The sequence below is a fragment of the Nipponia nippon genome, unplaced genomic scaffold, assembly GCF_047370975.1.
Source record: "Nipponia nippon isolate SJK-2023a ecotype South Korea unplaced genomic scaffold, ASM4737097v1 scaffold_12, whole genome shotgun sequence".
Taxonomy (NCBI): domain Eukaryota; kingdom Metazoa; phylum Chordata; class Aves; order Pelecaniformes; family Threskiornithidae; genus Nipponia; species Nipponia nippon.
The window spans coordinates 7,698,107-7,712,906 of NW_028262313.1; the positions used below are offsets into that span (position 1 = coordinate 7,698,107).

General features: G+C 43.8%; 1 protein-coding gene across 2 annotated transcripts in view; it reads left to right on the forward strand.

Annotated features, from left to right (window-relative positions):
* The first annotated feature begins 4,911 nt into the window (after positions 1-4,911).
* Positions 4,912-14,800, forward strand: part of KIAA1210 (KIAA1210 ortholog) — a 46,266-nt gene continuing 36,377 nt past the window's right edge. Inside the window, exon 1 of one of the 2 annotated variants that reach the window (XM_087748628.1) lies at positions 4,912-5,103. In XM_087748628.1, the coding sequence (XP_087604754.1) occupies positions 5,042-5,103 (62 nt within the window). In that variant the 5' untranslated portion in view covers positions 4,912-5,041. The remainder of the gene's footprint in view (positions 5,104-14,800) is intronic. The other variant, XM_087748632.1, reaches the window with a different exon arrangement.

A 14,800-nucleotide genomic window follows, 5' to 3' on the forward strand; every position in this document is an offset into this window, starting at 1 on the left:
TCTGCCTTGTCAACAAGAAGTCAGTTCAGAGACACAAAGAGATACAGGAAATCTGAAATGCTGCGGTCTATCAGTTTGCTGTAGGATTTCTACTCCTACCCCTACATTTGTTCGGTGAAAAATTCCCATGAAACTTTTGTTCCTTTCTGAAAATAAATGAAATAAATATAAAATCAAGCATCCATGTTTAAACACAGTTTGTGAATCATGGGATTTCCTAACTGTGTGACATCTGGTCCATCCCTGCTGCTTTGCACTGTGTATGTGTCCTGATTGCAGGCAAGCCAGCTTTGAATGGACGTTTTCCGAAGTGCGAATTGTTCACCGTGGACACGGTTAGCCCTTAGAGATCTAGTTGCGAGAGGCTGCAAGAAAAGCAGTAGATCTGTCGGACACGGAACATATTTTGAATTGCCGGTTGTGTGTGTAGCTCCTAACACCTCTGCTGCATGTACCCTGTGTACATGTATATGTGTAGGAAGTGACTGTGGAAACGTGCCAGTTTTTTAGCTCACATTGAGTTTCTCCCATTGGATTACTGATTGCTGTTGGTTACTTACGCTGAAGAGGCCTTTTTTGTAGTGACACAGGTGAAAGTGCCTGTGAAACAAATAACTCACTGATTTTAGGAGCTGTATTTTGGTGCAAGCATTTCTCAATGATTGGGTTGCTGGGCCATGCTCAGACTTGCCTCCCTCATTCCCTTTGGAGACATTAAGAAACTTCTTGGGGAGTTTACCAAGCGCCAGGAGCTCTGCTGCTACCTCTTTGTTGCTGCCGGTACCAGTGCAGGAGGGCAGCTTGCCACCTTGCCACCTGGACTGCTTGTCCTGCCTGCAGACTCGGAAGATGAAGCGAGGCGGATTTGGATGTGCAGTGATCACAGGGGGGTGGTGCAATGTTGGGCTGTTGAGGGAAAGCAGTGACAGTGAGCTTGAAGAAGTCAATGGGGAAGGCCATAATTTTCAAATGAAAGTGGGCCCAGACTGGGCTACTTCAATCAAGCCAAGCCACAAACTTTAGAGGAAATCCAGATCTGATTCAACTTCCAGGTGTTCAAACTTGCTGTCTTCCCTCTCTTTAAAGAACCATCTTTACTTTGCCAAAGTCTGTATTCCGTGGTTATTTGGTGTTCATCTACTTTCCAAGCTGAAAACAGCTTTAATTAATCAACTGGCAGTAGAGCAGCCCATGCGCTTTAGCGCTTGACAAGTGAAGAGCTAATGTCAGTGCAGCAACTGGCTGCCAGACCTGGGGTACAGTACAGTACATAACTGCTTACTGGCACTGATTTACCTGCGGACGTAGAGCCATGATGTTTATCAGCGTCTAAGATTTCAGATCTGTACCCAAAAAGCTCAGTGCCATTGGATCACTGTAGCCATTTGGAGTTGTGCTAGTGATAAAGAGGCAGAGCAGTGAAAAATAAATAGAATCATAGAATCACAGAATCGTTTAGGTTGGAAAAGACCTTTAAGATCATCAGGTCCAACCATTAACCCAGCACTGCCATGTCCACCACTAAACCATGTCCCTAAGCACCACATCTTTTAAATATCTTTTATATATCTCTTTTATATATCTTTTAAATATCTCCAGGGATGGGGACACAACCACTTCCCTGGGCAGCCTGTTTCAATGCTTGACAACCCTTTCAGTGAAGAAATTTTTCCTAATATCCCATCTAAACCTCCCCTGGCACAACTTGAGGCCATTTCCTCTTGTCCTATCACTTATTGGGAGGAGACCGACCCCCACCTCATTACAACCTCCTTTCAGGTAGTTGTAGAGAGTGATAAGGTTTCCCCTCAGCCTCCTCTTCTCCAGGCTAAACCACCCCAGTTCCCTCAGCTGCTCCTCGTAAGACTTTTGCCCCAAACCCTTCACCAGCTTTGTTGCCCTTCTCTGGACACGCTCCAGCACTTCAATGTCCTTGTAGTGAGGGGCCCAACACTGAACACGGGATTCGAGGTGCGGCCTCACCAGTGCCGAGTACAGGGGGACGATCACCTCCCTGGTCCTGCTGGCCACACTATTCCTGTTACAAGCCAGGATGCTGTTGGCCTTCTTGGCCACCTGAGCACACTGCCGGCTTGTATTCAGCCAGCTGTTGACCAGCACCCCCAGGTCCTTTTCCACCAGGCAGCTCTCCAGCCACTCCTCCCCCAGCCTGTAGCATTGCATGGGGTTGTTGTGACCCAAGTGCAGGACGCGGCACTGAGCCTTGTTGAACCTCGTGCACTTGGCCTCGGCCCATCGATCCAGCCTGTCCAGGTCCCTCTGCAGGGCCTTCCTACCCTCCAGCAGATCAACACTCCCACCCAACTTGGTGTTGTCTGCAAACTCACTGAGGATGCACTCGATCCCCTCGTCCAGATCCTTGATAAAGATATTGAACAGAACTGGCCCCAGTACTGAGCCCTGGGGAACACCACTTGTGACCAGCTGCCAGCTGGATTTAACACCATTCACCACCACTCTTTGGGCCTGGCCATCCAGCCAGTTTTTTACCCAGCTTCAATGCTACCATGAAGTGGCTTGGAGACTGATATGAAGATAAAGAATCAAAAGGGACTAAATCCTGAGGTGGGGTAATTATTTTTAATGACTGTTTACTAGTCTGTGCTTCTTGGAAAGTAAGGGGGGTTCTAGATGGTTCAATGTGTGTTGCTAAACTCTCAGTTCCTGGGAACAGGACTATGCTTGACCTATATGGAACCCAGCAGGTGAAGATTTGCATGTTCACATAAGTAACTTCAAGACAAAAATACATGAAAGAAAAAAGAATAATGAAAGGAAACATATTCTGAAGGCAAACCATCTGAGGAGGTTAGGAGACAGGGAATCTGCTTCATGTTAGCAAAATATCTGTTCTTTTGAAGCTTGTGGGCCATATTCTACACAAGTTGAAGTGATGAAATTCTTCCAAAGCCATCAGGATTACACCCTCCCACTGGCTTTGGGGATTGGACCTTCCTGCTGGAAGGCCATTTGATCTTTCTTGCTTTTAAATACAAATGCGAATTTCTCATGAGGTCTCCTTCATTTCTTTCTATAAATGTTTCCGTTGGCAGCATTTTCTGAACTAAATGCCAGGCAGATTTCAGACGCAGTCCTACGTCCAAGGTTTTGTACATTAATCCAGTCAGAAGGTTTCTCCAGTAATCTCCAGGAATTCCTTCTTGGTGGTTGTTACCCAATAACCGGAGCCTTGATTTTGACTTTTTTTTTTCTGTGGGCTTTCTCCGATGGGTGGAGACTAATGCTCTCTAGCTAGCCTTTTTCTGTTAGGATTGGGAGTTCAGCATGAAGTCATCATGACAAATGCAGTAATTCAGGACGGTGAAACTCATTTGGGTAAAACTTCAGCTAGTGTTACTGTATTTCTGCTGCTTTGTCTTTTCCCAAGAGAGAGAAAGTGTATCTGCCTGAGGTCAGGTTTGATTTGAAGTTCTTCTGTGGATGGCATTGAAGTTGGCTGCTTGTAGAGGCTTTCTCTTCCCTGCTAAGTGCAAAACTAGACTAAAATACGATTTGATTCCTGTTTGTGAAGGCCCTTGCACTTGCTGTCATTTATTATTTGTGTCATGGCTTTCCTTTGTGTAGGGGGCTTTATAGAAAATAGAGAAGTGGAGTTGTCCGTTCATAGATTTCAAAGTTCTGCACCGTTATGAAACTGCTGTAGCTGAGTCAGTTATGGGACTCCTCACCAGAGGTGCATTTCTCAAACTTCATATCTCTCTTATGGGAAAGGTGTTAAAATAAAATATTTTTTTCCTAGTATTCCAGAAGAACTTCTCCACCTTAGATCGGGTCTTGCTGCTCAATGCCTTTAAGAGGAACTCATACAGGAATACTCATATAATACTCCCTCTTACTGGCTTGCCAGACCCAAATTATTCAAATGTTATGTACTAGCTGAGAAATACAAGTAAATGTGGTTTTCTTCTGATCTTTTAGGAATGAGTGTAAATCTTTCCTTTGCAATTATGAGAGTTATGAACTTACTACATTTAAATATGCATGCTTTTTTTTTAATCAAGAGCTGAGATTCTCACCAAGACATGCGACTGCAGGAACAGGCTAACACTGTTACAGGCTGCTGATACTCCCTAGTTGTGTGCGGGCAGCAGAAGCAATGTCTTGCCTCACCTCTCTGCTTTTACCTCAACAGAGGTCATTAACAGCCATGATGCAGATTCATTTCCATATGAATTTAATGCAATGTAATGTCAGAAACGTGTGCAGCTATGTTGTCCCCAGGGCTTGGGTCACCCATATGAACGAAGCTGCTTGAGGTTTATGTTCCCCAGCATTAAACCATAGCCATTTTCCTCCTTCCACACCCAGCGAGGGCCTCCTTAGTTGTGGTAGGGTAACAACTCTAAGTGTACTGTCAGAGGGCATCACCAGGCAGTATTTTTCTCATACGAGTGTGCTGGCTACTTTAAATTCCAGAGCTTTTTGCCTGACCTTGCAATATTGCAGGGATGTGTTTTTCTTCTCTTAATGTGCAGAATAGCTTGTTGGAATAGATTGTGATTTACAGTGAGAAGGGATAATGCCTGTTCTGGAAGGTCCCGTGCACCCCTTATGTGCTGGGGAATGACTACAGTTTTTAGTGGTTATTTCAAAGATGTTTCAAGTATTTTCTGTAGCCTTTCTCTGTCTAAAAACTAACAATAACAATTAATCTCCTCAGGGCTTCTTCACATCCTAATTACAACCAAGCCTCTCATTAGTCCCACAGGGAGACAGAATCAAATGCCATATGGTATTTTACACTTAGGATGCTGTGCTTACCAAGAGCTGGAAGGAGGCAGGAAAAGGGGGAGTTAACAATTCATAACCATTTATGGAACAGGCACAGCCCTCCTTGGACCCAGTTCAGCAGAGTCTGAGGGCCTCAGATCAGGAACTTTATCTGGCTAGTAATCGCATCGGCATGCTGGCTTCCTTGCATGCGTGTGTGGGCATTTGGTAAGTAGGATTCGAGGCTGCAGAATCTTTGTGCTGGCATCCACACATGAGGATGAATTAAATGCACACACGCCTCCCGGGAAGGACCATGGCTGGATTCTACGGTTGCCTGAAAAGTAAAAAGTAAGTGCCATGGTGAGCCCTCCCCTCCACCTTTCCAAAGTGAGCTGAGTCTAGTGAGTACTTTGAAATTCTGTCTTTGTTGTATTTCAGCAGCAGCACTGAACAAAATGCTCATGCCTTGAGACTGAAGTACCATTCTGAGTACAAAATGCAAACAATCAATCCTGGCTGAAATACTAAATTGGTGAAAATTGGTCATGTTTTTTTCCTTCAGAGGTATAAACATGAAATATTGAAAAAGGAATTAAGAACCTTTTCCTGTCTAATTATAGCAAGAGGAAAAATAATGTCTTCCTTGTTGATTAGCTATATTATTTATATATTAACACATAAAAATGAAAAATACAGAAATGCACACTGGCTTTTAAAAAATGTTCAGCTAGAAATCTGGCAGTAAATGCTCTTTGAGAACTTGATGTGCTCAGGTTTTGTATAAGCAACCTGAGGTTTGTTTCTGTAATCACTCCCTGTTGAGAAATTTGGTTGTATTTAAAATAAATATTTTTTATTGCTTCACTGACATATTCTGTTGGAGCAGACTGTAAAGGGAGAAGAGAATGGGACAATGCATGTTAATATTTGTGCTTTAAACCACCATGAAGATACATTCTGTTTTTCCTTTGACATTCTCTCTGCTAAGGAATGGAACAAAATTTTCTGCTGCAAAAACTGAGTGGTTTTCGATAATGTTTTGCATCAGCAGACTGTAGAGGGCTCTATTCTTGCATACAGTATGGGATTCCAGAAAGTGAAAATGCACAGTGAAAGGCAAGCAAAGTTGTATCTTGAAGGCTTAAGATGTGAATGCTGATAATTAAATGTGTGGGTAAGTCCTAGTTAGCAGAGGGGAAAAAAATAATTCAAAAGCGAAGCTGGCAATTCTCCTTCTCCCTCTCCTAAAGGTTGTATCCCTCATACCATCAGTTTGTCTCACATTACTCTGGTGGAAATGTGCATTTTCAAAGGCAACAATTCCTATTGGATTTCAGTTAGCATTTCCATCCCATGTTGACTCTTTTCCTTCTTTGCAATTTGTAACAGTGTCTATGAGAGAGAATTAATATTTGGCAAGTAAGTCTGCCTTGGACAAAGGGGGAGGATGCGATCAGAACTAGCAAAAGGGCTAAGAGTGAGTCCTGATGAAGATAGGAGGATTGGCACTTGAATTGACAAAAAAAAATCAGTTTACATTATTTGATTTATGCTAAGTTGTTTTTCCCCCAAATCCTCCAGCATCTAATGCGGTTAAAACAAACTTGGAAGTCTGAGAGAGGCTATAAAGGCTGGGCAGGTGAAGCTTCTTTCATGTGGCATACAACCTCTTCTTTCCTGGTGGATCTCCACCTGATTTATGAGGAACAGAGTGGTTTTTTTTTGTCAACAAATTCTTCTTTCTTGCTACTCTTCAGTTAGGTCTCTACACTTGACATATATACAGATTATGTTCCTCAACCTGTTATTTCAGCCCTGTGATGTGCTCCCAAGTAGATAAGTGCAACTACTAATACTTTTCAGTCTTTACAAATTTTATATGATGCTTTGGCTGTGATTATTGGCAGTTAAAATGAGTCTAAGACACCAATTGCAGTAACAGTGAAGTTTTTAGCCTGAGGTTAATTTTGGATTACATTTGTTTGGAGTTTGACATGAAGCGTTTTGTCTTTCTGGACAAATGGGTTATTGGAACAGCTTCCCCAAATCCCCATGTGGTCATTTGACCTGAAGCAGTTAGTTTGCTTTCTGAATGAAAGCTATTTTGGAATGAAATTACTTTTGTGTTTTAAACAGTTGGCTTGGGTACCGGTAGGGATTTAGGAAAAGCAGCAGAAAACCTGCCACTGACAGTGGGAAAGGGGTCCACCCAGGGCTCTGAGCTGCTGGGTCCAGCTAAAGCAGCTGAGTTGTTTCAAAAGCTGCTTTGGGTAGTGCTCTCCTGTGCTGCTGTCATGTTTACTCCCCCACATTTTTCAAGGGGAAGCAAAGGCTCTTGGTACACTGCGGAAATATATGGCCGAATCTGATCTTTCTGCATAGAGTCCTGTCCCTGTGCTTTGTTTTGTTCTTTTATGAGATGTCACATTAAAAAAAAAAAGCCCAAAGCCTAATGCAGGTAATTCATCGTCATAGCCCCAATCCACTGAAATAAAAGTTGCAAATTGCTTTCATATTTCTCTTTAACCAGCATCTGCAACCTGAATAATCTTAAATTGTTCTTCCAATAAGTTTGTAGCTCATCATCCTTGTTGCAAAGTTTCATTGTGCTTGGTCCTATTACGGTGTCAGAAAAAAATATTAGATCTGGACAGATATGATGAAGTTTCTAAAGCCTGTGTACAAATCTTTTCATATGTGTCTCAGGTTTTGGTACTAGTCAAATACATAGTTATGAGCTGAAAATGTGGTTGCTTGAATAGTAAGGTTCACCGATGGTCAACGCAAACTGCCAATTTCCAAAGACAAATATAGTGTGTTAGAAGCTATATAAAATATTTGGCTGAAGGCTTTGCATGCCAGCTCAGAACTGGTTTCTATAACAGACTATAAGGAAATGTATTTAACTGGTCTGTACTTAATGTGGTCACTCAGGATTTCATGGTGCCTCTCACAAGCAATCCCAGAATTACGGACATGTTTCAGTTTGAATGTCTTCTGCTATGCCAAGCTCTGCACTTCCAATGGGATATTGTATTCTTTTCTTTCAGTCTAAAATTGTCAAAAAATGCTGATATGTGCTCTTATTCTGCAAACAAGTTCAGCATTTGGGTAAAGCAAGTTGATCAAAGGATGCATCAGTATAACTTTCAGTATATTTTTAGATTGTTTGAGATGAAAATTATTGGAAATATAAAATGATGTTATGGCCATGAAGTTGAATAACGTGTTTTCTGGATTAGGTGCTGTTGCTGTGGTGCTGTAGCTTGCGTTGTTGCCTGTTCAGATGGATGTCAGGAAGAGATTTTGGTGTTTACTGGGGTTATTGCATGATGGTATAGTGCTGTCCACCTGATAGATAACCAACTAAGCTGAGATGTCTGTTCACTGCTTCTTGCACCCTCACCCCAAGCCCTCTTGTTGGAGAGGCTCATAGGGCACAGTGGAAGGAGTGCCAGAAGTCCCTTCATCCTTGGTGCGTAATATGCTTTTTACAGCTTTTATATCGATGTGGGGTCCTTAGGGCCTTTGGTTCCCCATCCACAGCAAGCAGCTGCTGTTTTAGCTTGGACACTAGCAAGTGAATTGGAAGTGCTTTAAAGCTCCACCAACTGCTACTGAAGTAGCAACTTGGCACTGTGGGGAATGGGGCAGTTTAAAACTGTTGGCTTTTCTCTGTCAGCAGCTCATTCGCCTCCTGTGGCCTCTCTCACTTTTTGGAGGCACATAATTGCCGTGGGGTCTAAGTAGCTGTGTTTACTGACTGTCCACAGTACACAACGCTTTGCTCTTTGGCACAATTTTAGACATGGAGCATCTCTCCAGGACTCACAGGCTGTTTAAAGTGAGACACCGAGTTCCCTGGCTATCCCTGCCCGTGGCATCCCCCAGCATACCTGGGCTGGGCTCAGCTCAGCAGCGGTCCGTAGGCTCAGTGGGGCTGGCAGGAGGCCGCGCGGCTTTGGAGTCGGTGCGTGCTGCCTGGGAGCTGTGGCAGAGCTAGTGCCACGGTCCCGTGGTGGTCTGGGGGGGTCTGTCTGTGGGGCCGATGAATTCTGGTGAGGTGAAATGCTTCTCATGAACACTTTGATATCCTGAAATACGTTGTTTACCTGTCTATTGTATACCACTTTAACACAGTATTTCCCAACAACGGCAGTTTTTCAGTGTTTTTTTTGAGATGAAAACATCTGAGGATGAAAGGTGGTTCCTGCCCAGCAAAGCAAGTTCACCAGTGCAGAGGCAATCCCTGGATCCGCACAGGGGTGACAATACCGGGTTTCAAGAAACGGCTTACGGAGGGTGCAAGAGGCAAAGCATTGAAGAGGAGAAGGGATGTGCTTTTGTGGGAAGTGGAGAGCTCTCCCATCTGGGGCCAAGTCAGAGAGGGTGAGCTGAGGTGAAAGGACTCCCTGGGCATCGCAAGTCTCTTAGAGGAATCTTTCAATGCACAACCTATGAGCGTGTTCTTGTACATGGCAATTATACAGAGTATTTGGACATTTGTGAGCATTTTGTCTTCAGCCCACAGGGATCGTTCAATGCTAGGCCTGGTATTAAATGTGTGTGGGCTTAAGTCCTGTTTTCTCACTCAGTAATAGTAGAGAGGGTGAACAAAAGCAGTCAGGATGTGGCAGAGCCATGGCACTGCAGGCAGTTGAGCACAATTAGTACAATGATGCTGTATTATTAACAAAAAGATCAACTATTTCTCTTTGTTGATTTATTCCATTTGACTCATCTCTGTGCAAGAAGTTCAGTTCTGGCTTAATACACCAGTGAGTCACGCCACATCTCCCAGTTGTCGTTCTGTTCGTGCTTCTCTCTGGATGGTGTTTGTTTTAGCAGCCACAGTGATGCAGTGCGTTTGCTGGCTATAGGCAGAGGAATTCCAAGCAGGCATGCCCGTTTGTTTGGTTTCAGTAAAACAGCCCTTTCCCTATCATCAAGGTGCTGAGTGTTTGACAGATGTGCACCTTTAACGCTGCCTGTCCTACTTCTCTTGCACTGGAGCAGAAGCTTCTTGGTTTGGGACAATCTGCTGAATGTGATTCTCACTCTTCTGCACCATTTGGCTGTCACTTTTTTTCTCTACATTATTTTGCCAGACTGAGCCATGAAAACATCTTGTCATAATTTTGCCTTGTGTTCTCTTCTTACACAGAAACTTCTGCTGCTCAAAGTGTCCAGCTTTGTACCCTTACAGCCAACTGGAGAGATTAATTTGTCATTTCCTCCTTGTACAGAGGTCTAGAAAGTTTAATAGCTGTGATGTGAAAGCCTACAATTGGCTTTAGAAGCTGAAATCTGGCTATAGATATGTGTGACAAAAATGTAGTAGTTCCAAGCTGTACTTCCAGTAGATAACCTGCCTGAGCCGGGGTAGGGCAGCTAGAGCTGATTACCAGCCAAACTTGGGAAAATCTGAGATAAGTGTCTGTGGGGAAACAGGAAAAAAACTCCAAGGTAATTCCAAGGTTGATTTCCCCGCACCTAGATGTCTCCTAAGGGTTGCTGCTGTAAGAACACAGTTGAGCACAAGGTGTTCTCCTCTAACATGATCCAAGCTTATAGTCCTGCATTAAATCTGTTGGAGTTTCAAGGCTGGTAAAACTATTATGGATCAAGGACTTTTAAGCAGTATTTTGAATACAGAAAATACTAACTGCAGGCTTTTTAAATTTTTTTTCATCTTGTTGTTATATTATTAATAATTATTTGTATCAAGATAGCAGTGGCCCTCCAAGGCTCTATTGTGGGAGTCACTGTTAAAACAACAAAAAAAGTCAGTTAATATCCTGTCTGATTTTGCTTGCAGATGCTGAGCTGTCACTGTTCATCACTGCATTAACAGTCAGGGTTGTGCTAATAGCTCAACATTTCCAACACGATGTACATGAAAAAGCTGAGACCTGGGCCACGCGCATCATTATTCATTTTTTTAACTGTATCGTTATACCGGTGTGTGCTGCTGCGTTCATATAGGTGTACAGGCACCAAGGTATGCTGTGCTCTGTTGTATCGTGTCACCATGCTGTAGCATGCTGGTGTCTTTGTGACTGTTGGAGGGGATTGTAGCGCTCTCAGTCAGAGCAGGGTAACTTGGCTGTGCAGACAAAGCTGCCTGATTTTGCTTTTTAACCATCCAGCCGGAGCTAAGGCGGCATTCCAGCTTCAGATTTTTGTGGTGGTTGTTTCTTTTGGCCTCCGAGTTTCAAGGATCTGGTGCTAATTAGTGAACTAAATGTTTGACTTTTATTCATGATGAATTCATTTATGCTTATTCATTCTCAGAAATATGTAACTGTGTGCTTTTGCCAGGGCTTGTAAGTATCACTCATCTAACAGCGAGTTCTGATCCACACAGTAGTTCGGATGCAAATGGGATGTATTTGAATCCTCTAGCTCAGAATTATGATGCAGGCATCATGTTAATCATCAAGCTGTCTGTGTACAAGGGAAAATACAGATCTGACAGAGGTGCAGAGGAATTGTTTGCTGGTTCACTCGAGCAGTCAAACTGCTTTCCATCATCTCCGTTTAGTGAAAAGAATGTTCCAGAAGCTGAAATTTCATTGCTTTCCTTCAAAAAATGCAAATTGTCTTATTGCTTCCTTTCTTGCAGCCTTGGCCTGTGAAGACCTTACAGAATGCCTGTCCCCTTCTGATTCCCTCCCCTTGCCTACTTGTCAGTACCCAATCTTGCAGTCTTTGTTGTCCTTGGTGTCACCCTCCTGGGTTTTTCTACTGTCATGTACCCTCTCTGCTCCCTGATACTACCATACCACCTTCTTCAAAACACAGTTGAATATAGCTTGATATTCCATTGGTGCAAAACAAGATTAGCTTAGATAATCTTATTTTAGATGACCCTATTTTAGAGAGGTATTTGTGTCTGGAATCCTGGAGAAGTAGGATCCCTTTTTAGTGGTTGCTCATGCTAAAGAGAAAAGTCAGGAGATGCCCTTGGGACAGAAATGGCTCAGGGACTGCTTTGAGCACATGCATGATCTCCCTTGGCTCTAACAGTTCTCCATGTGCTTTGAGACCAAGTGTACTGCAGAAGCTGCCTACCTTGGGGCTCCAGAGAGAGCAGCCAAGAGAGAAGAGCAGGGACAGCAGGAGGTTTCCTTTAGAGCAAAAGAAAGGAGGCCCTCAAACTCCCCACACAGCTCCAGAAGAGCTCCTTCTGCAAGCGCCCCAGGCCTTCCTTGGTCAGCAGCCAAAACGGGGTCTGAATTCCAGAAATACCCACGGGCAGTTGGAACTCAGGGGGTTTAGCCAGCCAGACACAGTATGTTTCAACATAGGAGGGAGCCGGCCTTGTTTTTATTTTTGTGTGTGTACAGGCAGTAGATGTTGCCCTATCTAGATTTTGGGACTTCACATGAAGAGAGATCTCCTGAGCTTCCTGCCAAAGGCAGCCTCTGAGACCACAAAGCCTGCATTTTATTTGCTCGCTTATAGCCAAAAGATGGCAGACTGTTTTTATGACAGTTTGATCTTCAGAGTGAAAATTTGTAATACAGTTCACCCTGGAAATTTCTGTTAGCCTCTCCTTTTTTTTGGTGCGCTTTGAATTCTTGGGCATTAAATATCTATATTATCTCCTCTTGGAAGAAATATGTCCTGGGAAGTTTCATCTGTCTGAAGATTATTTTTATTTTTTCCCATGCTTAAGCTGCTCTTTAACCCACAAATTGAGGGATAAGTGACTGTTTTGGAAAAACCTTAAAAAAAGGAAAGCTTTAGCCTAAAGTCCCATGTTTCAGTTCTGGCGTTCAGTTTGCTATTGTTTCAGCCTCATTTCCCCTGCAATATTAGACAGCTTAATTTGGTAAAAATGTCTCCAGACTCTTCCTTTCAGGCCCAGGATGTAATGATTCTTCACATGTTGTGAGAATAAGATCTTGCAAATCAGTGTGAGACTCAAATACAAGGGCATGGCAGATATGCGGGCTACTCTTGCGAAATTGCATGGGTTTTGTTATCTTTTGTGTAGTGGTAGCACTTGATAGCAGTGTCAAATGGCCTGATTCCAGCATGCTGGTCTCCCTTAGTGGAGGCAGTGCTTAGCTCCTCCACAGGGCTGGTTAAGCTTTCCAGGCGTTCAGTGTGACCAGCTCCATTCCACAGGTAAACAAACTCAAGGCTGAGTGATAAATAACGCAGCTGCTGTCAGCAATCCAGTAATTCGCCCTGTTATCCAGTGACAGAGCCAGGAAAATCAGGCAATTCTCCCAAGTCCCAGCCCAGTAGTCTCCGTCTGCTAGGATATGTTTAAAAGATGAGCTCTGTCTCAAAGATTTTACTGTCTAAACTAATAATTGTCACCTTTGCAGTTTGCAGATATTGGCAATTTCCATGGAGTTTTCTCAGACATGCAGTTTTTCAAGCCCCTGTAGAGCTTGTTGAAGCCAGCTGACGATAAATTCCTTTCCTTAGCTACCTTTTGCTGATGCCCATGAAGCAGCCCGTGGGCTCCCAGGGCTCTGCACACCGCAAGTCAGATATCAGCCATCTAACTTTATGCTGGGAGGCCACAGGTGGAACAAAATTAATTAGGAGTTTGGAGAGGGGGTAAAAAGCATGCACACAAGCTAGAAAACAGTGGCCAAATATGCCCACCACCCAGGTCTGGGATGGAAGATCGCGCATATTTGTTGAATTTGCCACATGAAGAGGCAGAGACCGTAAGCTTTACTTTTGTTCCCCTACTTGACTCCCTGACATCTTGGCTCTGCTAGCATGGGGCATGTCTGCTATTTAGTGATAGTGGCTTGACATTTCCTGTTGCTTTGCTCTTGAAAGTGTTTCCAAAGGCAGTAATGCTTACTGGGTGTAGCTCCCTAACCGGCAAAGGCAGCCTTTGGTTACATCCTTGTTGATTTTTAAATGCACGCTCCCCCTCCTTCCCAACTACTCCAAATGTATCCATGTCAAGTAGATCTGAGAGTGTCTCCTGCTGCTGGCAATGTACTAGCTCCTTAGCACGGTTGCTGGATGACTCTGCTGCTTCTTTTACTTCTTTTTAGGAAGAGTGGAAGAAGATCCTCATTCCAGCTGTTTCCTGAAATTTCCCCAGTGTGGTCGTGTAAAGAAAAAGAATTACTACATGGGAAAAGCACTGACTTATTCCTATGCTAATGCCAAATGGAGCAATTCAACCGGGTCATTTAATGTACATTCCTTTAAAATGGAGGCAGTCTGGGCCCAAAATACTGGCTGAGCTCTTGCGTGTGCTTAGATCATGACTATGTTAGCGCCAGTCTTGACTGGAGCAAAGTTCTGTCATATTTCTCCTGATTGCTGCAGACCAGAAAATGCACTGGAAAAACTATGTGATAAATTATTATCAGGGATGGGCTATTCAGAAACATTTTACTTGGCTTTTGGCAAACAGATATTTGCTCTATTGTCTGAACAGACAAATTTGCAGTGGAGATCCTCGCACTGACAGCAACTACACAAGGTCATGCTAATAAGCATTGCAGGGTAATTAGGTGTACGAGGGCAGCCTGAAGAGGCATGTCCAAAATAGGTTAATCTATCTGGCGTGGGTGCCAAGTGCTGCAAAGCTACGGTAGCTTGGACCTCAGTTTGGCCTCAAGAGCGGAGTACAAACTAACAGCTGCTCTGCTACTGGTACCTGCCTCAGGTTTAAGGTAACACAGGTCTGTGTAGGTATGCTGCGGTCGTGTCCCCATGTGCAGGGAGACCGTTCTGCAATGATTTAGCGAATGGCGTGACTGCTGAGAGGGTGTGAGTCTGTGGAGATGGGGCAGGACGCGGGGGACCGAGGCACGTACTCTCTCAGTTCCTGGACTGGTAACAGAGTGCATTTCCACTGTTTTCTGTAGTAGCTTATGAATGTTTTTGTCTCATTTGCCCTTCCCCCTTCTTATCCTTCTGGCTTCTCACACAATTACAGACTGAGCCTGTGTGACTGTATGAAAGGCATTTCCTCCTGTTACTTTTTTTTAAGTCGGCTTCAGCCCACCAGCTGCTTTCCATTAGTGTTACACATACACTCACTAGGAGGGCA